We start from the raw sequence: 26,169 nt of genomic DNA on the forward strand, positions 1-26,169 counted from the left end.
CAAAAAGAACCAGAAGTAATGACAAGCTAGACTCCATTAAGGGTGTATTTAAAACTTAGAATCAGGGACACCTGGGTGGCTCAGTCAGTTAAGTGTCTGCCTTCAGGTCAGGTCATGATCCCAGGGTCCTGGGACAGAGTCCTCGCTGAACAAGGAGCCTGCTTCTCCCTCTGCCTGCCACTCCCCCTGCTTGTGCGCGCGCTCTCTCTCTCTCTGACAAATAAATAAAAAATAAAACCTTAAAAAAAAAGAAAATAAAAACTTAGAATCAGTATGTAGAAGTTCATGCATGACAACTGATGAACCACTAGTTATATTCAGAGGCTCCTGCCCATTTGGATGGGGATAGCTATCTGCATAGATACAGATATATAGATACATATCTCTATCTATATCTTCAAAACCAAGAAAATGAAATAAAAATTTAGTTTGCTATATTTAAGTTCTTATTAAATACATAATAGTCTTTCACTCTCTTTTATTCTTACATTTGTAAATTATTTGTAAAATAACTTAAAAATAATTTTTAAAAAGGAATTCTTTCAACCCAGATAGTAAATGGTGGTGACAATTTTTCTTGGTACACTGAGTGTTAAGATTTTTGAAGGAGAAAATATTGTAGTAATAGGGATGAACAGTAAAATTGAATGGTTCTGGGACCGTCTGAAGAGTTACTGGACTTGTGATTACTGGACTTGTACCAATCCACCAGGACCCATGCCTTTTAGAACCAATGTGGCTGAGGACAGAGACCTGAGATCATGATCTGAGCCAAAACCAAGTCAGACACTCAACTGACTGAGACACCCTGGTGCCCCTGCTAGTTGTTATTTTTAATTGTGGTGTTTGTCTTTTTTGTACTTATTATAAAGGAGTTATTACGGAGAATTTATAAAACATCAATTCTTTGTGGATTATATGCATTGCAAATATCCTCTCCAGTTTGAGACATCTGTATTGTGTGTAATTTGTCAGAGGGAGTTTTCTTCATATTATATTAATGTAACCAAATTAACATTTTTTTTTCTTTTATGGATTTGATTACTGTATCTTAATAAAGAAATTCTTCTTGGGGTGCCTGGGTGACAGTAAGTGAGTGAGTGAGTGAGTGAGTGAGTGAGTGAGTGAGTGAGTAAGTAAGTAAGTAAATAAATAAATAAATAAATAGGGCGCCTGGGTGGTTCAGTGGGTTAAGCAGCTGCCTTTGGCTCAGGTCATGATCCTAGGGTCCTGGGATCGAGCTCCATATTGGGCTCCCTGCTTAGCAGGGAGCCTGCTTCTCCCTCTGCCTGCAGTTCCCCTGCTTGTGCTCTCTCTCTCTCTCTGTCAAATAAATAAATAAAATCTTTTAATAAATAAATAAATAAATAAATACTCCCTCCCCCCCCTTTTTTAAGAAATTCTTCTCTAGCCTCAATTCTTAAGGCTTTTTGCCTACATTTCTTCTAAAAATATTTTCTCTGGTAAATTTTAGTTTTAGTTTTTTGTAAATCCATTCTGTTATTCTGTAGGATATGATAAGGACTGTATTTTATTTTTATGAAACAGAAAACTGATGATCTCATCCTGATTCATGGAATATTCTTTCTCCTTTGATTTACATTGTCACTTTCCAAATAGCAAGTTCCTCCTGTGTTCTATTCTGTTTCCTTGGTCTGTTTATGCAAGAATATATAACGATCTCAATACTACAGCTTTCCAGTAAATCATGATATGAAATAAGTCTTCGTAATTTTCCAAAATTTTCATGGCTCTTCAAGTATCCAAAAAAAAAAAACAAGTTGTCAAATTCCAAAAAAGTCCCATTAGACTTGATTGAAAAAGCATAAATTTATAAATTAATATGGGCAGAACTGTCATTTTACAATATTGTCAGTATTCCCACACATAAACATGGTTTATCATTTATTAGCTCTTGAAAAAAGATTCTCAAAAATGTTTATAATTTTCTCCCTTAATTTTCCTGTTAAGATTTAATTCTAGGTACCTTATCATTTTGACTGTTGATATAAGTGAAATTCTTTTTTTTTAAAGTTACATTTTCCGTATCTTCACATTTTCTTTGAATCTTGTCTTCTAAAGAATTTGAGTTTTATTCCTTTCCCAGCTCCTCCTCATGCTTTGGAAAAGCATGAAAGTTATACACAATTTTCACATACACACCTAACTTAAAGTTTGATGTTAATTAACAGTATTATCTTCTTCCCAAATAATGCAAAGATCTTACATAGACTTAATCCACTTCCCCTATGTTTTGTTCCATATTTTAGTTCTATCCTTAAAAAAAAAAAAAACAAAAACCCATATTGATGACTATTATTGTTCTCCCATGCAGTGATTATTGTTTATTTCTTTTAAACTTTTTTTATGGTGAACTACAGCATACAGAGAGGGGAAGTTCACAAAATATGAATGCATGTTTCAAGGAACGGTCATAAAATGAACATCCATATAAGGTAACAAGAAATAGAACAGTGCCAGCATCGTGGGCGCATGTCCTCACAACTCTTCCCCAATATCCCTCCCCATTATTCCCCATAGGCAACCCCAATCTGGTTTTTTATGGAAACTACTTCTCACTCTTCTTTAGAGTTTACCACCTAAGCATGTATCATTAAACATTATATTTTAGTTGAACCTTATATAAATGGAATCATACAGTACATATTCTTTCTTGTCTGGTTTCTTTTTTTTTTTTTTTTTAAAGATTTTATTTATTTGAGAGAGAGAATGAGATAGAGAGAGAGAGCATGAGAGGGGGGAGGGTCAGAGGGAGAAGCAGACTCCCTGCCGAGCAGGGAGCCCGATGCGGGACTCGATCCTGGGACTCCAGGATCATGACCTGAGCCGAAGGCAGTCGCTTAACCAACTGAGCCACCCAGGCGCCCCCCCTTGTCTGGTTTCTTTTGCTCAACATTTATTTGTAAGATTCACAGCTATGTATAACCATAGTCCGTTTATTTCTTATTACTCTGTAATACTTCATTGTATATTTACATGACAATTTACCCATTTACTGGATACAAAGTTCTAACTTAACAGTTCTTCTCTTTCAGCTTCTTAGAAATAGCATTCAATGGATTTCTGGTTTCCATCATCATTTGTGTTGGTATTTTCTATCACTTTCATTGCTTTCATCCTTTGTCTCTGGTTATTTTTGTCTAACATCTTTCAGTGCACCAATTCTCTCTTCAGATGTGTCTAATCTGCTATTTAAATCCATCTACCTGAGTTAATTTCAGTTGCTGAATTTCTCATTCCCAGAATTTCCATTTGATTTTGTTTTTCAGTTTTCACTGCTCGGCCAAAATTCTCAAATCTTATTTCCCTCTGAATGTGATAAGTGTAGTTATTTTAAGTCTGTATCTGAGAATTCCAATATCTGGAGGCCCAATTTCTATCACTTTTGTTTCTTTTTCTTCAAGTTGCCTATGTCTTTGTATACCTGATTGCTTTTGATTATAACCAGGCATCTCATTTGCAAACTATAGAAATAATTTGTGGCCTTGCATGATACTACCTTCCTCCAGGAAGGATCTATAATTCTGATGGATGCCGAGGGGCACTAGTCATTTAGGAACCTTCAATTGAATTTTAGAGAAATTAGATGTGATTCAAAGCTGGCCTCTGTGAGAGCATGTCTACTTCTGATTAACCCCTGCTTCTATTGTGCAGCCTTCCAGAATCCCAACTCAAACAGAGGCATGTTCATCAGGTGTCCTCTCCTCATGAGCCATGCATTTTAACCTCTGGCCCCTTACTCCCACTGGCCTGTCAAAAGGGCCGCATAGCTGTTTAGCAGTTCCCTCCAGAAATGGCTAATATCTCCAAAGGAATGGTGACCCTACACACCAGGACCTTTTTTTCTGGGCCTCCATTCTCCTCCTCCCCAGGGGTTTGCTAATAACTATCAACCCCATGCTATCATTAGTCCAGGATTCATTTTTAAATCAGTTTCTCAGCATGGGGGCCCCTGACCACAAAGGTCAGGGGTGGTGGTGGTGGTGGTGTGTGTGTGCGTGTGTTTTCAAATCCTAAGCATGAGTTAAGAATCCATAGTTCAGAATTCCCATGAGAGATTCTATAGCTCCCACTGCAGAACTCAGACAGATGGTTAAATGTTTTTGTTATTTCTTTGTGCTGGTGAGCAGACAATTTCTAGACCATTCTTTTCAGTGAGGACACAACCCCTTTGAAGGTTCCAGTTCCTAGTCCACATCTTAAGTGAGTTCAAGGGCCTGCTAGTGGGTACTAAAACCCAAACTCATACATTACCAAAACCAAAAGCTGCAGCTCTTATCTTTACCAGTCTAATTTTCTGAGTTTTCTTTTCATTTCTGGAGCTCTCCTTTTCTTTCTTGAGAACTAAATTATGCATTTAAAATGATTTTAGTTATAGTTTATCCAGCATTTGAAGGTGTTTATGGAAGACAGGTTTTCAGGTTACCTAGTCTACTGTATTGCTAGAAGCAGAAATCCTATGGCATTGTTTTTAAACTTTTGTCAATGAAATAAATATGTTAGTATTAGTGTATGAGGGTTTTCCAGAGAAATGTAATCAATAAGATGGATCTATAGATCCATCCTATTGGACACCTGAAAATACACATACATACACACACAGATCTATATGGATCTAAATCTATATCTATCTACAGAAAGATTAATTATAAGGAATTGGGTAACCCAATTATGGGGCTTGACAAGTCCCCATATCTGCAGTTGGCAAGCTGGAGACACAAGAAGGGCTGCAGTTTCAGTCTGAGTATAAAGGCAGGGAAGAACTGATGGCCCAGATAAAAGCAGTCAGGCAGTAGGAAATTCCCTTAGTCAGGGGAGGAGTAGCCCTTTTGTTCTAGTCAGACTTTCAACTGATTGAATGGGGCCCACCCATATTAGGGAGGGCAATTGCTTTACTCAGTCTACCAATGCAAATAGTAATCTCGTCCAGAAATATCCTCACAAACACACCCAGAATAATGTTTAACCAAATGTGTGGGCACCCTGAGGCCCAAACTGACACATAAAATTAACCATAACAATTAGTAAACTCTGGTTTGACTTTTAATTAATTTTTTTCTAAGACCCACATCAAACTTTCCTCTGAGACCTAACAACTCATACCTGTCACTCTACAAGTGAGGAGACTCAGTGGTAAGTAAACTAGCTTTCTGCTCATGAAACTTACATATAGATAATTCTACAAGTCATTTTACAAATTTAATTCCCCCCTTTTCCAAAGGATAAATGAGTTCAAGTCTCTGAAAGTAACGTGGAATAAAAGTGACGCCTGGAAATAAATTCATGATCTGTTTTTGCAAAACTTGGGCTTATACAATCATCTATCTTTGTATTATGTACATGTGGGTAATGACATCTGTTCACATCATGTAAATTCCCTATAATTCCTGGTTCAGTGTTATAATTCAATACTAAATAAATTTTACCTGCATGTTTTTCAAAACATGGATCACAGTAACAAGTTTTCCACCATAGCTTTGGGTTTCATTCATTGTATAAATGAAAACAAACTTTTACTGAATTATACTTATATTAACATTACCCTCCTTTGCTCCTCTTCAGCATCAGCAAAGAGTTTACGAATGTTAGCCTCTGATTCTCCCACATATTTGTTAAGGATTTCTGGCCCATTGACCACTTTGGGCTCCCTTGCATTCAACATCTTGCCAATCTGTCGAGCCAAGAGAGTCTTACCACAACCTGGGGGCCCATATAACAGGATGCCTTTAACATGTTTGCAACCTAAAAAGGAAAAGAAAACAGTCTTATAACAACTAAAATCCAAAGGAAAATTTCCATCTAAAGGAAAATTTTCTTTCTTCTTCATATGCCTGTTAGGAAAACTATAGTCATGTCATTAACATATAATATCCAAGTGCCATGAGCCGAACAAGAATGAACTAAAGCTCTTTTTAAGTAGGCTCCACACCCAACATGGGGTTTGAACTCATGACCTGGAGATCAAGAGTCGCATGCTCTACTGACTGAGCCAGCCAGGTGCCCCTAAAACTCTTTTTTTAAATAGAAAATCCGAAAAAAATTCCTACACAAGTACCAATATTTGAGTGTGAAAGCTGCCAATTAAAGGTCTTTGGAAAAGTATATTCGAACTATCATTTAGAATACTTTTAACTCTGAAGATGTCTCTCTGACCTAAATACCTAATTAGGAAGTATTACTTATTTTCCATTATTTTTTACTTTAAAGTCAAAGAATAAAAGAGATCTGCTTTTAGGCAAATTTAACTCAACACAAATCTATTATGATACGGTAGGCTATGGAAACCATATCTTAGTCATAGAAATTACAGGTCTACCTGTCAACACAAGCCCTTGAAGAACGGGCAAACATGTTTTGAGCTGGCTGGTAGAGAGCAATCCAGAAGGATCCAGATGGATGTTACAACTTAGTGGATAAAGTTGAATGTCCTACTTCATGTGACTAATGCCAAGGGAGGCACACGCTTGTCTCAGCACCACCCAGATGAAGATGAAGTTTCAGAAGAACAGTATTCAATTCTTTTCCAGGCAAGCATTGCTAAATGCCTTAAAAGGTATCAGTAACAACAGGGAAAAAGCAAGATTGGTGATTTAGACTCCCCAGAATTTCTTTAGCCAACTCTTCATGAGCATTTACTTCATTTCTAAGATTCCGATGACCTGTGGTTTCAGTTTACTAACTCTAGGAATTCTCACTTTTCTTGCAGTTTCACACTTAGGATGCATGACTCTTTTCTTATGAGTTTTTTCCTTATATTACACCAAAAAAAGCATTCTGTGAAATAATGATTTATTAGATTTAGGTGTTACACTCAAAAGTACAGGTGAAAAAGAAAATTTCTGGAAATGCAATATAGTGTTTCCATGTATAATAGTTTGCCCTCATTTGGAATGAAAGCCTTAAAAACTGTTTCTTCAAAAAAAATTATGACAATACATTTAATAACTCACATAAAAGAAATCACAAGGTACAACCAACTCTACTAGATATTTTAGATTCTGAGTAGGAAGACCCTTTGGGTTGCCAGTATGGTCACTGCTTGTATATGTCAAAAAAAGACTCCCTTTTAAATCCTTGAAAGTAATGAGATGCGTGCTTATGGTTAGATTTGTAGAGACAAGGGGAACTTAGTGGAAACCCTTGAAGGCTTAGAGTCTTAACCCTTCTCATCACAGAGTAAATTCCTGTCCTGAGAACCATGGCCAATAAAATATCTTTGCCCTTGATCCACTCTTGGAGTACAAGGAGTAGTGAGATAAGGGGGTAAGCCCTGAGCTTCTCTAGAGGCCAACATCATGAGGCACTGCTAGCATCCAAACCACTGGGGCACTTTTGATGAAGACTTGGGAACCTGGCTAATCTTATCCTCCGAGCCAACTGCTACCATCATGACTTGAAACTATTCATATAAACCACAGCAGAGGTAGGTGGTCATGGTGGTGGTAAAACAAGGCAGAGGAAAGGGGAGCCAAAAAGGAGAAAATGAAGACTTGCTGAGGACCAGGACCTACAAAGTACTAGGCCTTATCCTCATCCTCTAATTTCTTAACTTTATCCAAGTTTATCAACTTCCTCCTAATGGTACTTCCTTCCACATTAAGCTATACTCTCTTTCAATTCCCTAGCCTTCTTACACTTCTGTTCTACCCATCCCACAGGCCTGGCCACTGAATGGCTTTACTGCACCTTCACGTTGGCCAAAGAGCATAACCAGAGAAAATTACACCACTGTCCTGACTGATACTCTCACAATTTCCTATTATCCAATTTCAGTTCCACGCTCACTGCTTCTCAATACTGCATGCCACCCTTTACTGGTTTCCGTCAGTCCACCTCCCATTCTCTGCATTAATTATCCAATTAATTGTTCTTCTCTTCTCAAGTGCTACCCCATGCGGTTTTGTTTGTTTGTTTGTTTTAGATTTTATTTATTTATTTGACAGAGAGAGAGAGAGAGCCAGAGAGACAAGTGGGGGAAACAGCAGAGGGAGAGGAAGCAGCGGATTCCCCGCTGATCAAGGAGCCTGATGCGGGGCTCGATCCCAGGACCCTAAGATCATGACCTGAACCGAAGGCAGCCGCTTAACCAACTGAGCCACCCAGGTGCCCCTACCCCATCCGTTTAACTCACAGAAAAGATCTAGATTCATACTTCACATATTAAAAAAAAAAAAAAAAGACTATCAGGTATGAAATCCCTTTAGCTCATTGCTTCTCTAACCACAAATTCATCTGCAGACACATCCATTCTCAACCTCACCATGGCTTCTCAAAGGAGTTTCTTTCCTTTTCCCCAAGGTTTAAGTTGCAATTATTTGTTTATATACCTTCTCCATTAGACCATGAACTATTCAAGGGCAGGTGCTATCTCATCAAGCTGGAATTGCAAACATCCACCATAATGTCTAGCATATAATGTGTACTCAGTAAATGGCTAAATAAGTAAATTGTTGTTGATTCCTTTCCTACAAAACTCAAAAGAAAATGAGGGAGAGAAGACCATTTAAAAAAATTATTTGAGGGATGACTGGGTGGCTTAGTCAGTTAAGCGTCTGCCTTCGGCTCTGGTCATGATCCCAGCGTCCTGGGATCAAGTCCCGCATCGGGCTCCTTGCTCAATGGGGAGCCTGCTTCTCCCTCTCCCTCTGCCTGCCGCTCCCCCTGCTTGTGCTCCCTCTCTCACTCTCTCTCTGACAAATAAATAAAATCTTTAAAAAAAATAAGATTTAAAAAAATTATTTGAAGTTCATTTATGGAAGTGTTTACTTTCATAACTGAACTTATGTGAATACCTAAAAACATATTTACAGTGACTGGGACTTTGCAAATTTAGCAGAACTATATAATATATAACATAGACCCTCCTCAACTTATGATGAGGTTACCTCCTGATAAACCCATTGTAAGTTGAAGACCACTCTTGTGATAGCACGGCCAACTGGGAGCGGTGGGTGCTACTGCCCAGAATCATGAGAGAGTATTGTGCTATTTCTAGCCCAGGAAGACCAAAATTCAAAATCTGAAACATGGTTTCTACTGAATGCATATCGCTTTCACACCATCATAAAGTCAAAAAATCATTAAGTCAAACCATCGTAAGTTGGGGACTGTCTGTGCTACAGTCTTAACTCCATAACTCTGTTTTCGTCTGTGGAAAGTGCTCAATTTAATGTGGTTTGAATTAAATGAACTCAGACTTTATAAACAATTCACAAAATATTACCATGAAGTCTGAAAGAGATAAAATGCATATCCATGGAACTTACTGTATTTCATACAGATCTCTGAAATGACAGAATCTACTCAATATGACACCAACAGGAATGTCATAGAAGCTCTAGTCTGCATTAGAACTATAATTCTTTCAGGATCTCAAGAAAGCACATCAAAAATATACATTGACATGTGAAGATTTTCAAAATCCACTTCCACAAAGGAAGCAGTTACTTGAATAAGCAGTGGAAATGGGACTTTGTTATTACTACTATTATTATAGCCTATTCTGACTTATTACATAAGCATTGGTCTCTAATTTTAAATGAGTCATAAAAACTCTTCGCAAGTAATTCTATTCAACAAAAGTGTATTAAGCTCCTGTTTGGACTAGGCATGAAACTAGGTGTTAGGGATACAAACATGAAAAAGGCAGTCCCTACCTGCAGGGCATTTCTGGTTTAGTAGGAAAGACAGAAATAAAAATAGGTTATCTACAATACAATATGACATTATCAGAGATATGTATGAAATGTTTTTGGAATCTGGCCATGAGAGACTGACTTCTGCCAGTGTGATGGCAGAAAATTAGGGATGGACGTGGGAAGAAATAATATTTAGTGTAGGCCTTGAAGGACAGATAGCAGGAGGTTCATGATTGGCACAGGAGAGGAAATGGCACCTAACGAGGGAAACTAGCATGATCAAAGGCATAGAGGTATGGACATCGAAGCTGTCCTTTCAAAACAGCCAGTAGTAACCTGTTGTGGCTACAGTCTTGGAGGGGAGGGGAGAGGAGTGCCTGGAGACTCTCAACTATGGAAGGCCTTGACACCATGCCCAGGAGTTTTTAATTTGTTTTATAAAAACCCTGAGATTTTTAATCAGGGAGAGTGCACAATGAGATATACGTTTAAAAACTAAATCTGGTGGTAGAGTGGAAGAAGGACTAGAGAACAAAGATGAGAGGGTAAAAGTGTAGTTGGAGGAATATTTTTAACCTTTTTCTGGGGACATTGCCTCATTGGCTGGCTCGGGATTTTTGCCAATTAAACTTTCATTTCCCTCCAAGTCCTTTGGAAGCATATGAACAAATGGGTCCAGAGGCCTTAGAAGGACACCTCCCTAGAGATGCCCCAGCTTTCTCCTGAGCTTCTGCGGGACATTAAGACATGGCTCTGATGCTGGAAAGCCTCTGACCTATAGCCACTGGACTGTCCTGTCTGACTGCCAAGCTGAACTGACTGCTGTCACTTGTTCTTTCTTGATGTCTTATGTGCCTCGCTACTCAGAACTTAGAGCAGGCCTGGAAAGAAGAGAAATCAGTGGAACTGACTCATTTAAATTGTCATATTCTCTCATTCTATCTCTTACATTCTTTCCCATGGAATCATCCAATGGACCTGTCCCGAGAAATGCACATGTACAAAAAAACTGCATGCAGTTCTGAGGGTATTCTTAGATCCTCTGAGGCCTATTCATGGAATCCAAATTTAAAACCCCTGAATGTACTACTGAAATAAACCAGACAAGAGACCAGAAATGGAAAGAGGCAACAGTCGTAAGAAATTGTAGTAGGAAAAGAAAGGAAGATTTGGGAGATAATTCATCAGAGTTCAGAGACCAAAGGAAAATAAAAGAAAAAGGAGTAGTCAAGGTTGACCCAAAAGGTATGTAGCCTGGGCACATGGTAAAATGATGAAACCCTAGAACATAACTAAGAAGTTAGCAAGAGGAGATTAGAGGAAATCATAACTTTGTTTCTGGCTATAAGGCCTTTAAGATTCAAGTAGTAACATCCCTTAAAAAATACAGGTTGAGGGGTGCCTGGGTGGCTCAGTCAGTTAAGTGTCTGTCTTCAGCTCAGATCATGATCTCAGCGTCCTGGGATCAAGTCCCGAGTCAGGCTCCCTGCTCAGCGGGGAGTCTGCTTCTCCCTCTCCCCTCTGTTCCTTCCCCAGCTTGTGCTCTCTCTGTCTCTCAAATAAATAAATAAAATCTTAAAAAAAAAAAAAATACAGATCAAAAGCTCAAAAAAGATAGCAGAACTACTGGTTCCATGTTTTTGAATGCCTGCTCTGGACACATGAAAAGCCACAAGAAGTTTTAAGCAGAGGTGTTGTGATAATGGGGACAAATGCTGCAGAGACAGAGGATGGGGCCTGGAAAGAACACTAGATTTAAAAACCAGGAAGTTCATGCTGATCTGGGCCATAAGGTCTTAGGTCAGGGTCAGATCATTTCGGGTTGAGGTAGGAGAAGGAAGCTAGGTAATATAAGCAGGAACAAACAGAGATCACAATTTGAGAAACTCTGGCGATACAAAGGAGGGAGGGATTTCGAGAGATACCTTGCAAGGAAACCTCTTCTTCTGAGATTAGAGATTAGTTAGGTAAAAGGGGATGAGGAAGTGAGCTGAGGTTTTGCTTGCTGTGCTCTACTTACTATGTGAAGCAGGAGCTAGGTCATCTACAAAATGAGGGACAAGGAGATGATCCTGGGAAGCATGGTAAAGGTTTGGAAAGAACATGGGGAACCGGGAAAATGTGTGGGAACTCATGCCTGAGCAGACAGATGCCATTAAGTGAACTCAGCATATGGAACTCAGGTCACTGAGGGACTCTCCTCTTTGTTGTGATTATCTAAGCTACTTACAGTGTTAGGTGGGGGCGCAAACTTTTTTTTTTTTTTTTAAGATTCTCTTTATTTATTTGAGAGAGAGAGAGTGCACGCACATGCGCACACACGCACACACAAGCAGGGAGAAGGGTCAGAGGGAGAAGCAGACTCCCCGCTGAGCAGGGAGCCCGATGTGGGGCTCGATCCCAGGACCCCGGGATCATGACCTGAGCCGAAGGCAGACGCTTAACCACTGAGCCACCCAGGCGCCCCTGTAAGGTGTAGACTTACTCAACTCCATAAATACAAATTTCATTAAAGCTGGAATAAGAATCTTGACTTTTTTTGGTTTTAACCCCTTTATTTTTTTCAAAACTGAATCTTTAAGTGGGGCAACATGAGGTAAATAACAGCATAAATTTAAAGTCAACATACTTGTAACTAAATTCTATTATCTAATTTTCCTAAAGTGTGAGGGCGAAACTATCACATGACTTGTTCTCATCCACAAAGTTTGAGGCTTTATCTTCATTTCTACATCATTTGCATCTTTTCTCCTTCCTCTATCATTTATATAAGTTAGAACTATCGTGGTTTAACAGCATAATCAAACATAGTTCCAAAGGATTTCTTCTCTTAATTTCCTGTATTCAATTACTTAAGTGCTTATTTTACTAACTGCTCCTGTTAATAATCAACTTCTTCTTCTTAAAAATACCTACTTTTTATTTGGTTAAGGCACAAACATATTATAACTCTTGGTTATAGTAACGTAAAGGATGGTGGTTGGGAAAAGCATAATCTAAAATGGCCAAAAAGAGACTTATATAGTTTTGGAATTTAAGTTGCTTATTACATTTGAATATAGAAGTAAATAAAAGTTCTGGGATAGCATATTCTTTCGCTCACTCAACAAATGCTACATTTGGTGGTGGGGAAGAAGAGGCAGTTCTCTTCTGACTACTTCTATTTTCTCAATGAAATCATGATTCCAGGGCACCAGCAGCTGGTGAGGAGGGACTGGAAGAGGTGGTGCCGGAGGTCTGAGGAGAACGGAAAAGAGGAACTAGTCCTCTTCGAGAGAAGGACAGTAAAGTGGCAAGACTAGGGAAATACAGAAGGAATAGCAGGAAATACTGATTCCAAGAAACACGGAGGGCCCACTTGAGATGTGCTTCTTAAATTTAAATTGAGATCAGACACCATGCTTTGTGCTCTTCTTAAGCCATATCCAATAGTCTGGGTACTGATCCAGAGTAGGCAGGTAGCGGAGACATACCCAGGGCTGTGACACACACAGAAGATAAGAAGCAAGGCCATTAAGGTTGTATTTGAGGAGGATAAACGTGACAGACCACAGACTCGAAGCTGGGTAAAGAGGGAAGAGAGATCAAAAAGGTTGGGAAGTGACAGAGTAAATTAACTGGAGGGTCCTGTGGGATCCAAGCTGCTAGAGCTGGAGTGAAGGCAAAGCTACCGCGGGACAAATGGGAGGCAGGATGCTTAACACTGAGATCCCTGAAGGGGTGGTTACTGGTAACAGTGAAGCCTGGGTTATGACCAAAGAGGGGGTGGCTGAGATGGAATGAAGGAAAGTTTCCTGGAAATGAAGAAGCAAAGAACTGTGAAGATAGACTGTTGAACAAATCACCAGCAAGGACACCCAAGTCCAGAATAACAGAGACAGAAATAAAACACACTAGAGATCACACTCAGGAAGAGCAAGTGAGTCGGGCAGCTTTTTATCTGGCTCCCCTGTTCATTCTTCTCGAGCGGGGCTACTCTTGCTCTCATTTTGTTCTCCAAATGTTACTGACAAGGAAAAATGTTCATGTTTATTAACCCTATTATTATATAATAGCTACTACCAAAGGTATGAACAATATAAAATGCCCAAGAAATAAACATAGCCAATGATAATGCCATTGTTTACTAAGGATTTAAGTTCCCGAGACACTGGAACCTCACTGTAAGACTACATTCAGTAAAGCGTTTGGTATAAGGCTGGCTTGTACCTCATTCCAGACCACTTGTCATAAAGAGTGTTTAATGACACCCTAGAATATGAACCACAGACTGCATTTTAATTATGTTTCACAATAGGTATCTGTCCACAGGATGAACATATGATTTGTGGTCAGGTGCCAGATGGATGAGGACTGATCAGATTAAATGCATTAGGAAATAATTTGAGTGAAAAATCTCTAGAGAACATTAAAAATTACTAACTGTCTCACTTTTCTGAGCAGTGGTTTTCAGACCTTGATTTCACAAACTAGAAAAAGTACTTTTTTTTTTAACAGCGGAGAAGTGATGTCATAGGGTTGCTTAGTTTTTATTTGCAAAGTAAAGATTTCTTAAACAATAACAAAATCAAACCTGACATCTCCTAACACTACCATTTCATAAAAAGAGATATATCTTCATATCAAAAGGTAGAGTGGATGTAATCTCAGAATGAAAGACAGTCTTTATGTTAAACGAATTCCATTTTATATACATTGTCTAAAGTGCAAGCTCCAGACTCAGCTTGCCTGGTTTCAAATCCCGGCTCTTCAGTTTGCTAGCTAACAGCAACTACCTCAGAAGGTTAGTATGAGGATTAAATATAATGCACCCAAAGCACTTAGCAGACTTGCTGACATAGAGTAAGAGCTCATAAATATTGGCTATTAATTAATATCAGCTTATCCTTTACCAACTTGTTGGAGATGAGCAATGAAATGCAACCAGACTCCTAACTGTTCTGTGAGAATTACATCACTGCTAGGTGACTGTAAAGCTTGAAAATAAGTGACTATTTTGCTTATGAAATTCCTTCTGAGACTGACAATGGTGGCCCCTTAACTTATCACACACTACTGTCACTTGAACATTGCAAGTGATAGTACACATTCTGATGGACCTCAAACTCCAAATGAGCACAGTAGTAAATGAGGTGGACCACAGCAATTTCACAAAGGCTTCACGAGGGTTTCAGTAAATCAGGATTCTCCATGGCTTCAGCCCCCCTATGATATCCCTTTCAGCCTCTGTCTTCCCGGTAGATTGGATTACTATCAAAGTCAATCCCACCTGCTTCTCTTATGCCTCAGGCAGAGTTCAAACCATGCCTCAAGTTTTCCAGGCTCATTTAGGGTCAACACATAACTCACTAACATAAACCAGGCCACTATAATTATCAGTTCCATGTGTATGCATCCTGCTATCTCCTCCACCTCTTGTTCTACTGTATGTTTCTTCTCCAAAGTCCCCTGTGTCTCCCCAGTGTAACCACTGTCATAGTCCCTAGCTGCCACTTCCCTCTCAGGGAGCACACACCCTGCTCTGCTGGCACTCACCTGGAACGACCTGGTGCTACCTGGGAGGAACTGAGGTTATTTCTGGGTACTTCATCCAAAAGCGCATTTGCGGGCACCTGAGTGGCTCGGTTGGTTAGGCGACTGCCTTCGGCTCAGGTCATGATCCTGGAGTCCCGGGATCAAGTCCCGCATCAGGCTCCCTGCTCGGCGGGGAGTCTGCTTCTCCCTCTGACCCTCCTCCCTCTCATGCTCTCATGCTCTCTGTCTCTCATTCTCTCTCTCTCAAATAAATAAAATAAAAATCTTAAAAAAAAACAAAAAAAAACAAAAAAAACAAAAGCGCATTTGCCATGCTAGACTACCACAGCCTACCCTTTCCCTCTTCATGTGAGTTATGATATGCCTTCCCACCTCACTTCTTACTCTCTCCGCTGAATTAGCAGTTAATTCTCCAGCAATGTATAAGACTTGGAATATTGTTTGAGCCCCAGGTATTGATACCCAGTGATTATAATCATACAAATTCTGGTGGGGACAAGTCGAAGAGGCTTTAAGGTGTGTGCTACAAATAACCTGAAATGATTTCTGATCCGAAAGTCTAAATTGTAGAGGACCTCATCCATTATAATAAGGCTTATCCACCCCCTGATGAAAATGATACATGAAAATATAAGATATCTAATACGCTAATTGTAATCTCTCTTCTTAAAATAGCTCAATGGAAAATACATAGCCTTACCACTGCACTAAAATGAATAAACAGTAATGTTTGCTGTTTATAATCTTACAAAACATTATCCCAAAAAAGTGACAAGTATGTTTGCTAGGCTCTTTTATTTTAAAAAGCAGTGAATTTTCTTTGTTTTCCTGAGATGATATCAGAAGCAAGCTGCACTGAGGAAAAACTGTCAGTCAACTTTTAGGTATCTGAAAGAAGAAAAATTATACATAAATATAAAAAAACAACAACAACCCATTGATTTTACACAAGAGTAAACAGAATGATAATATATTAGAAGTGATCTCTGTCAAATTAGCATCAGGGTTAAGGAGTGTTTAGTTCATTTTGTGGGCAACGTGATCTGTAAAGAGAGAAAGTGTGAAGTGGGTTTTGAATGACAGCTGATGTTTAAAGGGGAAGTCCAAGTAGCTTCCAGTTCAAATGCAGACAGATTTGCCATGTTTGCCTAAGAGGGAGACTATCAACAGACTAGTGGCAAGTCAGGACATATTCACAAGTCTTGCATGCTTCTCTCTGCAGTTGTATAAACCAGATTTGAATGCTTATTTTTAAACAGTGCATGCACTTGCAGAAATATAATCACAAGTTGATATTAATATATGATCTTTTGTTTTAAAGTTTGTGTAATTCCAACTTCTCCTAGAACAATGAGTATGTTCTCACTTCCATCCAACTCATCATTTCAGTAGTATGATAAGATTACTTACTTTAAGAAATAGTTTTGAATTTTCCAGCCATGCAGTGAGGACTTAGAGCATCACTTCCAAAAATACAATGTAATACAGGAGGCCCTTTTTGTTTGTTTGTCCCTTTCAAAGACTGTCAATCAGCATCTAACACAGGCTATCATCTGCAATTTGCTGAGCTGTGCATTTATCAAATATTTAAGGAAAAGGCACATTCAAGACAAAAAACTCACTCTTGACCCATTTGGGCAGTCAGGTCTCTGATCATCCACAGGTATCATTCTGTCTAGCAGAGATTTGCTGTGCCCCGCCAACTTTAAAATATTCTCAAGAACACTTTGAGTTCCGTTACGATAAAGTGAAAAAGGCCTCCGCCCTGAGCACCAAGCAGCTGTGTGATGTCTACCACCTGACTGGTCTATATCCAAATTAGTCAACTGAAATTTAATATAGATCTTCTCATTAGATAGCCTAGAACTAAAGATGGGGTATGTGTAGCAACTCTCCAAACTAATCTCTGCTGACACCCCCACCCTTTTACACTCCCTTCTAGGGTGTGGCCTGGTATTTCATGAATTCTTGATGACAAAGATCACGCTTCTACTATGGCAGGTCCTGCCTTGCTGCCATGTGGCAGCATGTGTTCTTATTAGTTTCAGAATTTTACAGCTTTCCCTTGCTTCTTTTTCCCTCTGTCTACTTATTTTACTTGCTGCTCTACAAGGCGTCTGCTGCAGACTAGCAAATATCTTATCTTCTCTGGCAGACAACTTATTCTTTCTTTTCCTACACCTGGAACTTCTACTCACTCTATCAAGTTCATGTCCTTCTGCTCCTCACAAATCACCTCCTTAAGTAATGCCACCTAAGCCTGTCACATCGGACTGTGTCAATATTACCTCACTCGCATCACATCTTTGGTTCTATTCTCCAACAATTATGGTAGCAGTCATCAAACTTTCACATGCACCAGTGTTCAATGGGGCCTGTTAAAATGCAGATTCTCAGGCATCACTCCTAGAAATTTGAATTCATTAAGTCCGAAGTGGAGCTGAGGAAGGTGACCAGTTAATAAGCATCCACCCCGCCCCGACCCAGGTGAGTCTAATGCAGGCCAGAGGACACTGAGAACCATTCATACTTACAACTGACACTAAGTCATTTTCTAAGAGTTCTGAGAGTTTTATTTTATTTAGTGTATATGTTCTATGGCTTTAATTAAATCGTAAGCTGAGAAGGACACATTTCTTATTCCTTGACAAGTTGTAGCTATAGAACAGCAAAGAACTATTCTAACAAGATAAGTTATCAAGAATAAATGTAAGATTTCTGTATTTAAGTACAGCTGGGGGAGGTATGGTTTTGTGAGAGATGATGTGGGGGTTTTACTCAACAGTAATTCAACGTGAGATAGAATCCAAGATAGAATGTGGATGTCAAAAACGTTAATGCAATTCTAGCATGCATTAAAAGAAGACTGAGGTTTTGAACAAAGGATGGAGTTCTGGCCTATTTTAGAACAGGGGAGACACTTGCAGGACATCACTGATTTCTGGGTTTCACAACTTAAGGAGAATATAAACAAATGTTAAAGTTCAGAGGAATGTGAATAGGATGGTAATGGGCTGAAAATAAATTATAAAAGGACTGGCTGGAGGAACCAACCCAGCTGGGAGATGTAGCTTAGGAAAAAGATGAATCCTGCAGGACTTTAGGTCTGGACAGAACAGCTCTCTTCATATGCCTTAAGAGCTTTCATAGTGAAGGAGAAGCATCCTTGTTCTATATAGTCTTAGTGGGGAGAACTAGAGCTTGTAGAAGCTACAAGGATACACATCTCACCTTAACATAAGTAAGACTTACATGTACGGTTGTCCAAAACATGGAATGTAACATTCAAAGAGAATGATTCCCGTCACTGCAGGAATCTAAGCTTAGACTAAGGAACTCGACAAGTTATTTAGCAAAAATGGAGAGAAAATGCAAACAAAAGTGTATGAACTAAATGACATTTAAGATCCCTTGCAATGCTGAGATTCTGGTAATTCCCTTGATATTCCCTGACAGAGCCACCTAGTTTTGCAAAGACAATGAGCTTTGAAATAAATATTCCAGGACAGGAAGGAAAAAAAGAGACTGAGGCTAGGAAGATTAAATAAAGAGGATATTGTTTATAGTTCAAGTATAATTTACTGAAGCTATAAAAAAATAAAAAAGGAATGATCCAAAAAATGAAGCAGAAAAAAATTAGGAGTTTTCAATAATGGATTTGAAAAATGCATGCACACACAAATACAGCCAACTGATTTTTGACAAAAGGGCAAAGGCAAATACAATGAAGCAAAGATTGTCTTTTCAACAAATGGTGCTGAACTGGACATACACATGCGAAAAAAAAGAAAAAAAAAGGAATCCAGACACAGACCTCACACCCCTCACAAAAACTAATGCAAAATGGATCCCAGACTTACATGTAAAACGCAAAACCATAAAGCTCCTAAAAGACAACGTAGGGAAAAAACCTAGATAATGTTGGGTATGGAGATGGTTTTTTAGATACAACACCAAAGGCGTGATCCATGAGAGACATAATTGATAAGCTGGAGTTTGTTAAAATTAAAAACTGCCCTGTGAAAGACTATGTCAAGAGAATGGGAAGAAAAGCCACAGACTGGGAGAAAATATTTGCAAAAGACATAAGTGATGAAGCACCAAAATATAGCAAGAACTCTTAAAACTCAAAAATAAGAAAATAACCCAATTTAAAAATGGGCCAAAGACCCTAACAGACACTTCACCAAACAGGATATACAGATGGCAAATAAGCATATGAAAAGATGCCCTACATCATATGTCATCAGGGAAATGCAAATTAAAGCAACAAGATACCACTACACACCTATTAAAATGGCCCAAATCCCTAGACTGACAAGAGCAAATGCTAATGAGGATATGGAGCACAGGAACTCTCATTTGTTGTTCGTGGAAATACAATATGGCACAGCCTTTTGGAAGACAGTTTCTTACAATACTAAACATACTCCTTCTATATGATACAGCAATTGCACTCCGTGGTACTTAGCCAAATAGCTGAAAACTTATGCCCACACTAAAACCTGTACACAGATGTTTATAAGAGCTTTATTCATAATTCATAATTGCCCAAACTTGGAAGCAACCAAGATGCCCTCTAGTAGGTGAATGGATAAATAAGCCGTGGTGCATCCAGACAATGGAATACAATTCAGCACTAAAAAGAAATGAGCTATCAAGCCGTGACAAGACATGGAGGAATAAATGCATATTGCTAAGTCAAAGAAGCCAATCTGAAGAAGAAGTCTTCTGAAAAGAAGTCGTGACAAGACAGGGAGGAACTTTAAATGCATACTGCTAAGTGAAAGAAGCCAATCTGAAAAATATGATCCCAACAATATGAAATCCTGGAAAAGGCAAAACTACAGAGACAGTAAAAAGATCAGTGATCGCCAGGGATGGGGGGGAGGGAAGGCACAGAGGATTTGTAGAGCAATGAAAATACCCTGTATGATACCACAATAATGGATACATGTCATTATACATTTGTCCAAAGCCACAGAATATACAATATGAAGGGTAAACAGTAACGTAAACTATGGGCCATAGGTGATTATGATGCGTCAATGTAGGTTCAATGATAACAAAGATACCATTTGGTAAGAGATGATGATGGGGGAGGCTATGCATGTATGGGGACGGAAATATATAGGAAATCTCTTTATCTTCCCCTCCCTTTTGCTGTGGGCCTAAAACTGCACTTAAAAAAAAAAAAAGTCTTAATAAAAAAAAAAAATGCATGCAAAGCAAAAAGGGAAGAAAACATGACTCCACTGACCTAGAAAATAAAGGTAACTAGGAAGAGATAACTATTTGTGGGATGAGAAAACATGTTTAATATATGTAACAAAGTGGGGTGCCTAGGTGGCTCAGTCGTTAAGCGTCTGCCTTCGGCTCAGGTCATGATCCCAGGGTCCTGGGATCGAGCCCCGCATCGGGCTCCCTGCTCAGCAGGAAGCCTGCTTCTCCCTCTCCCACTCCTCCCTGCTTGTGTTTCCTCTCTCGCTGTCTCTCTCTATCTGTCAGATAAATAAATAAAATCTTTAAAAAAAAAAATATGTAACAAAGTTTTGAACATTTCAAGAATTCATTTCAGTAAGAATTCTTTTCTTTTTTTTTTTTTAAATAGACTCCACACCCAGCTTGGAGCTCCATGTGGGGCTTGAACTCACAACTCTGAGATCAAGACCTGAGCTGAGATCAAGAGTTGGACACTTTACTGACTGAGCCACCCAGGGGCCCCTCAGTAAGAATTCTAATGAGAGATGGTGAAACCTTCTGGAGATAGAGCCATATGTTACACACAGTAAAGGTAATCTAAGAATCACCACTAAATGCTTGGACAAAAGGCATGAATAAGTTCACATGAAATATTACCTTTCGGAAATGGAATTATTAAACCTCCACTCTGAGCATATTAACTTCTAAGAGTTGGAAAAACATAAATGTTTTAGCAAAAGAAATGAATAAATAATTAATGCATACAGAACCCAAGAAGGGACAGATGGAGGCTAGAAGTGCAGCTACTGAAAGCACTGTCCTAAGCGCTTTCTCGTATGTTCTCTTCTGTAACCATTTAAAAAGCCCTGTGAGCTACATATTATTTTTACTCTTCTTATGTCAGATGAGGCACTGAGGATTGCAGCAGTAAAAAGACTGTCCCCTGGAGACACAGCAGAACAAGAGCGCCGGAACTTGAACACCAATCTGCCCAACACCAAGTGAGCACTACAGGGACAGCTCAGCCGCTGGTGGCACTGCGTAGTCGGCTTTGCCTGAGGCTCAGACTCAGTGGACCTGAGGGAGAACCTGGGAATCCGCTTCTGGGTTTTTTTTTTAAAGCTCCCCCAAATTTTGATAGACCCCAAAGATGGAGAATAATTGTGTTACTAAATAGAAGTGGCATCAGAAGGAGAGACATTTTCGAATAACCACCCCAAAACTGAAGAAACATGGTGAAGCTCTTCAGAGTGGGAAAAGACAAGGCTCAGTAGGAGGCTAGGCTCTTTGATTTCATAGGCTGGGGACATGGAGACCTACGTATCACTCTCAACTCCCACAGATATTTACTGAGTATCCATTAGATACCCCAAAATATGCTAAGCCGAGTTCTTTAAGGAGATGAGTAAGATGGCCTTTGTCATAAGGAGCTCAATATTAAAAATCAAAGACACAACTGTACAGAAACAAAATAAAGGGCTATGAGAAACCAAAGAGAAAAAATTCCTTCTCCTGGCAAGATACATGTGTGAGGGATCTTCCAGAGAAGGTAATCAAGCTGCAACTTGAAGGATGAGTTTCCCTGCCAGAGTCTATGTACAGACTTCATATCTCACTAAAATGAGGTGTTCCCATGGTAGTAGTTCCAGAAACATTTCTATATCTAGTCTATCTTCCCCTTTTTACTAATGGGGAAACTACACTAACGAGTCACACAGTCAATGACAAATCTAAGACTAGGCTCCAACACTCTTGACACCTTGTCCATCATTTTCCCAGTAAACCGTTAGAGTTCCTACATTTCTCTCTCTTCCAGAGAACCTATTTAGTGATTGACTTCATCTATAACATTTTGATTTTTTAAGAAGGAAGTCTAAATTTGGCAGTGCATGAAAAAAGGGTTTACACTTGGGAATGCTCTTTGATTCCCAAATTCCACTTCCAGGAATTTATCCTAAATAAATATGGACATGCAAAAAACATTTAGCTTCAAGGGTCATTGTCACAACATAGTGTATAATAGTGAAAAAGTAAATACAATTTATATGTCTAACTGTAGTGGACTTAAATAAGCTACAGCATTTTCATTCTATAAAATAAATTATAGAATATTTAAGAAAAACTTTACATTACTGAGTGGAGGAGAAGAGATTACAAAACAGGAAAACACATTTTTGTCCCCCTCCATACATACATATATATGTGTGTGTGTATATATATGCAAAGCAAAAACTAGTAAAATGATATACTCCAGATATTAATAACAGTTTTCAGGTGTTTTTCTTTTATATTGAGTGATTATCTTTTTACTTGTGTATTTTTAAAATAATAAACATGTATTTCTATAATTAAAAAAATTAATAAAAGTATTTTTATAAACAGAAATCTTAGATCTGAGAGATCTAATAAAAGACCCTATCATGGGCACCTGGGTGGCTCAGACGGTTAAGCGTCTGCCTTCGGCTCGGGTCATGATCCCAGGGTCCTGGGATCGAGTCCCGCATCGGGCTCCCTGCTAGGCGGGGAGCCTGCTTCTCCCTCTGCCTCTGCCTCTCTCCCTCTGACTCTCATGAATAAATAAATAAAACATTTAAAGAAAAAAAAAAAAAAGACCCTATCAAAGCTGGAAAGGTGATGAGTAGATTTAAAAAAAAAAGAAAAGTACTATCTCTGGAACCTTCAGGCCCACCAGAAAACCTGAAGTGGTCTAAAGGCAGGATGGGGCTTTCTGAATCAAATTCAGACTCCAAAAAATAATGAAGCTTATCCTAGAGAACTGGAAATATGGCTTCACATCCAAGTTGTGAAATCAGGAATAAAAAAAAACAGTAATAAATCAAACATTTTCAGTGGCTGAATCAAGAAACCGAAAGGGTACCAGGCTGGGAGTAAGGCAACTTGGATTCTAGCCCCCTCTTCCTTTAGCTTAAATAAGCTGCTTACTCTTCTGGGGCCCCAATGTCCTCATCTACAAAATAAGAATGACATGAATAAAAATCAGTGTTTCTCAAAACTGGTGTTTCCTTGGAACATTATCTTTATGTACGTATGCTTAAGTAAGTTTAAGTAAATTTGGAAAATTTTAGACTAGTTAATTTCTAAGGTCTCCTACTCTCACCTGGTCTAATTCTGATTCAAATATATAGCTACCTTAATGTACTTAAATCTACTATATTTACGGATATACTGTCTACTTGTGGTTCTCTCACAGAGAGGAGTATTAGATAATGCAAAATGGGTGACAATCCTTTTGAGCAACTGTCATACCTTGACAGCAGCAACTGAGTGCAGGAAGCAAAGGGGCTACAAGCAAAAGGGGCAAATGGTGTCTGAGAATGGATTGGATAATTAAGATAATAAACATAAACAATGACTTTTATTCTGTTTCTAGCTATCCTTCTAAATGATCTTTTCCTTCAAATTCTTATAGGAGTTGTCAAAAACAGAATTATTCAACTACAAGTTCAACCAATTCAACTTTTTAAAAATTCATTTTTACATAAAATGAAGAAAAGGATTCAATCTTTTGTCTATGGTAAAAAACTATCATCTTTCTCTCCTCGTGTGGATACAGTGTCCCACCTGGAGCCATTACTACTTACAAGACAAATGTGAATTTTGAACAGCTGAGTTCTGTCATTTATTATCACATATGGGCAGACTTCTCCATCCAGAGAAAGAAGAGATTACAGAGAATCTGTAACTCAAGTGAAGCACGTCTTCCCTATCTCCCTTGGTCTAAGTTCATCACAGCCACAACTGGTTGTCTAAATGAGTTATGGAAGAAGCCAAGTAATCAGGTGGCAGACAGAAAAGCAAAAAGAATCAAGAGAAGTTTTGTAGAAAAAGTTCAGTAACACAGGAAAAGCGTCAGGCAAAAAAGTAGTTGTGGATCAGCAGAGAAATGTCCCTGGAATGCACTAATAGTCAGCAGTCTGGATAATTCGCCTATGTATATCTGAGATTTGACTGAATGTATCTAATGTGTGGCTTGGCTGCATCCTAATTATAGGTTTATCCTGTAGTAACCACTCATTATCAAAAGGCTCTTAAGTCTTGCTAAGTTTTCTCCCTCATGACAGGATTCTAGGTAGATTTTTTAAAAATCAAAGCACTTCCAAAAAAATTATGTCATTGTGGATAAGTTCGAGTAAATACAGGTATAAACGGCAGAGAAGTTCAAGCTACAGATGTATGTATCTTTATACATCAGTTTTCAGTCACTCCGGAATAGGAACGGAACTCAAACTATCACTTGCCCAGAGAAAAGATACCGTGTTAAGAGCCTGAGGTGTTAATGAAGAACTCAAAGCCACCAGTACAGGAAATCTTCGAGTACTGAATACATGATCTACAGTAATTTCCAATGTCAAATTTTACACAATTAGGAAAATGGTATATGGAAGGGATTTACTGCGGTCTACTCTAACTTCTTTGAAAAACCTGAAAGAACATCGTGTTATTTAAAAAACAAAAAGCAAAAACAAAAAGAAACCCACGTTTCTTGCAGGTTTTTTTAAATTATAAACATACTATCAAAGGTATATTGCTCCAAGTAACGAGTCATATGGAATTCTATGAAAAGTCTCTTTTTTGCGTCCCGGTAGAAGTACTCTCCTAAATAATTCTGTATTAAGTTCCATGCAGCTTTTTGCTAACATTATCACTAATTCTTTCTTCCACCTCCCTTCCTCCAATATCCTATCCAGATAGTCATTTTTCTAAATCAGTATTCACATATAAGAAACTGACAAGATTTATAGAAGTGGTAGAGCATTTATCACCTCCTCTCTGATGGAATGTGATAAAAAGTAAACATAAATCAGCCGAAGTATGAGTTCACAAATAAAAAATATTTCTAAGTGTCCCCTTGACTACCTTATCAACAAACACTGTTCAAAATGGGCAATTACCGAACATTGTAAGAGGATAATCTAAGGCGTTAACTATCTTCAACAGCAACAAAAGTTTAAGATAAGGAAATAGATCTATAAACATTTGACTAAAGGCAATGGATTAAAGATTTTTGCCTCCTACAGAGCTGTAAGAGTATCTTAGGCAACAGAATCATACCAACCAACTACCTCTATGGAGTGTTTGATAGTGAGGATGAAGAGGAGTGGGATAAAAAGATGGTGAAATGTACCCAGGGGTACAGAGGTAAGAGACAGTAGCATGAGCCATTAGAGGAACTGAAATAGGACAGGTTGGCTGGAACCCAGAGCATGGGGGAGGGGCACAGGCTTCGGGAAGAGGGGAAGTTTGTCAGGGGCCAGAACACATAGGGCTTATAAACCATGGAGGAAGCTGAGAGCTACTGGAGAGTTTTAACCAGTGGAGTGACAGGATCAGACTTGCCTTTTTAAAAAAATCACTCCAGTTATAGTGTAAAGAATGGACTGGAGAAGGGCAAGGCTAAAGGCCCAGGGAGCAATGCAGGCAAAGGATCCTGACAAGGCAGTGGCAGGGACCGGAGGGAGGGGGAGACGGAGAGACTGGACAGATCTGGAAGAGTGAGGAGACTGTAGCACTGACGGTCTGTTCTGTGACTATCTGGGAAGTGGAGCGGAGGGAGAGAGGAGAGTTAAAGAAGGTGCCCAAATTTTCGGCTAGAGCACTACCTAAGACAGAAGACAGGAGTTGGAGCATGTTTAGGGAAGATGGAGGGGCAGGTGAATGAATTTAATTTTGAACTTATCTGTGTGATCATGAGATAGGCAACAGGTTATGCCAATAAAAATCCAGAACTTTACACTGAGACAGAGACAAAATA

General features: G+C 38.9%; 1 protein-coding gene across 1 annotated transcript in view; it reads right to left on the bottom strand.

Annotated features, from left to right (window-relative positions):
* Positions 1-26,169, bottom strand: part of NSF (N-ethylmaleimide sensitive factor, vesicle fusing ATPase) — a 145,333-nt gene that overhangs the window by 64,675 nt on the left and 54,489 nt on the right. The window contains exon 9 of the mRNA XM_035030372.1: positions 5,564-5,763. Within this exon, the coding sequence (XP_034886263.1) occupies positions 5,564-5,763 (200 nt within the window). The remainder of the gene's footprint in view (positions 1-5,563; positions 5,764-26,169) is intronic.

Source organism: Mirounga leonina, unplaced genomic scaffold (assembly GCF_011800145.1).
Source record: "Mirounga leonina isolate KUSES-001 unplaced genomic scaffold, KU_Mleo_1.0 Mir_364, whole genome shotgun sequence".
In the NCBI taxonomy this organism is placed as follows: Eukaryota; Metazoa; Chordata; class Mammalia; order Carnivora; family Phocidae; genus Mirounga; species Mirounga leonina.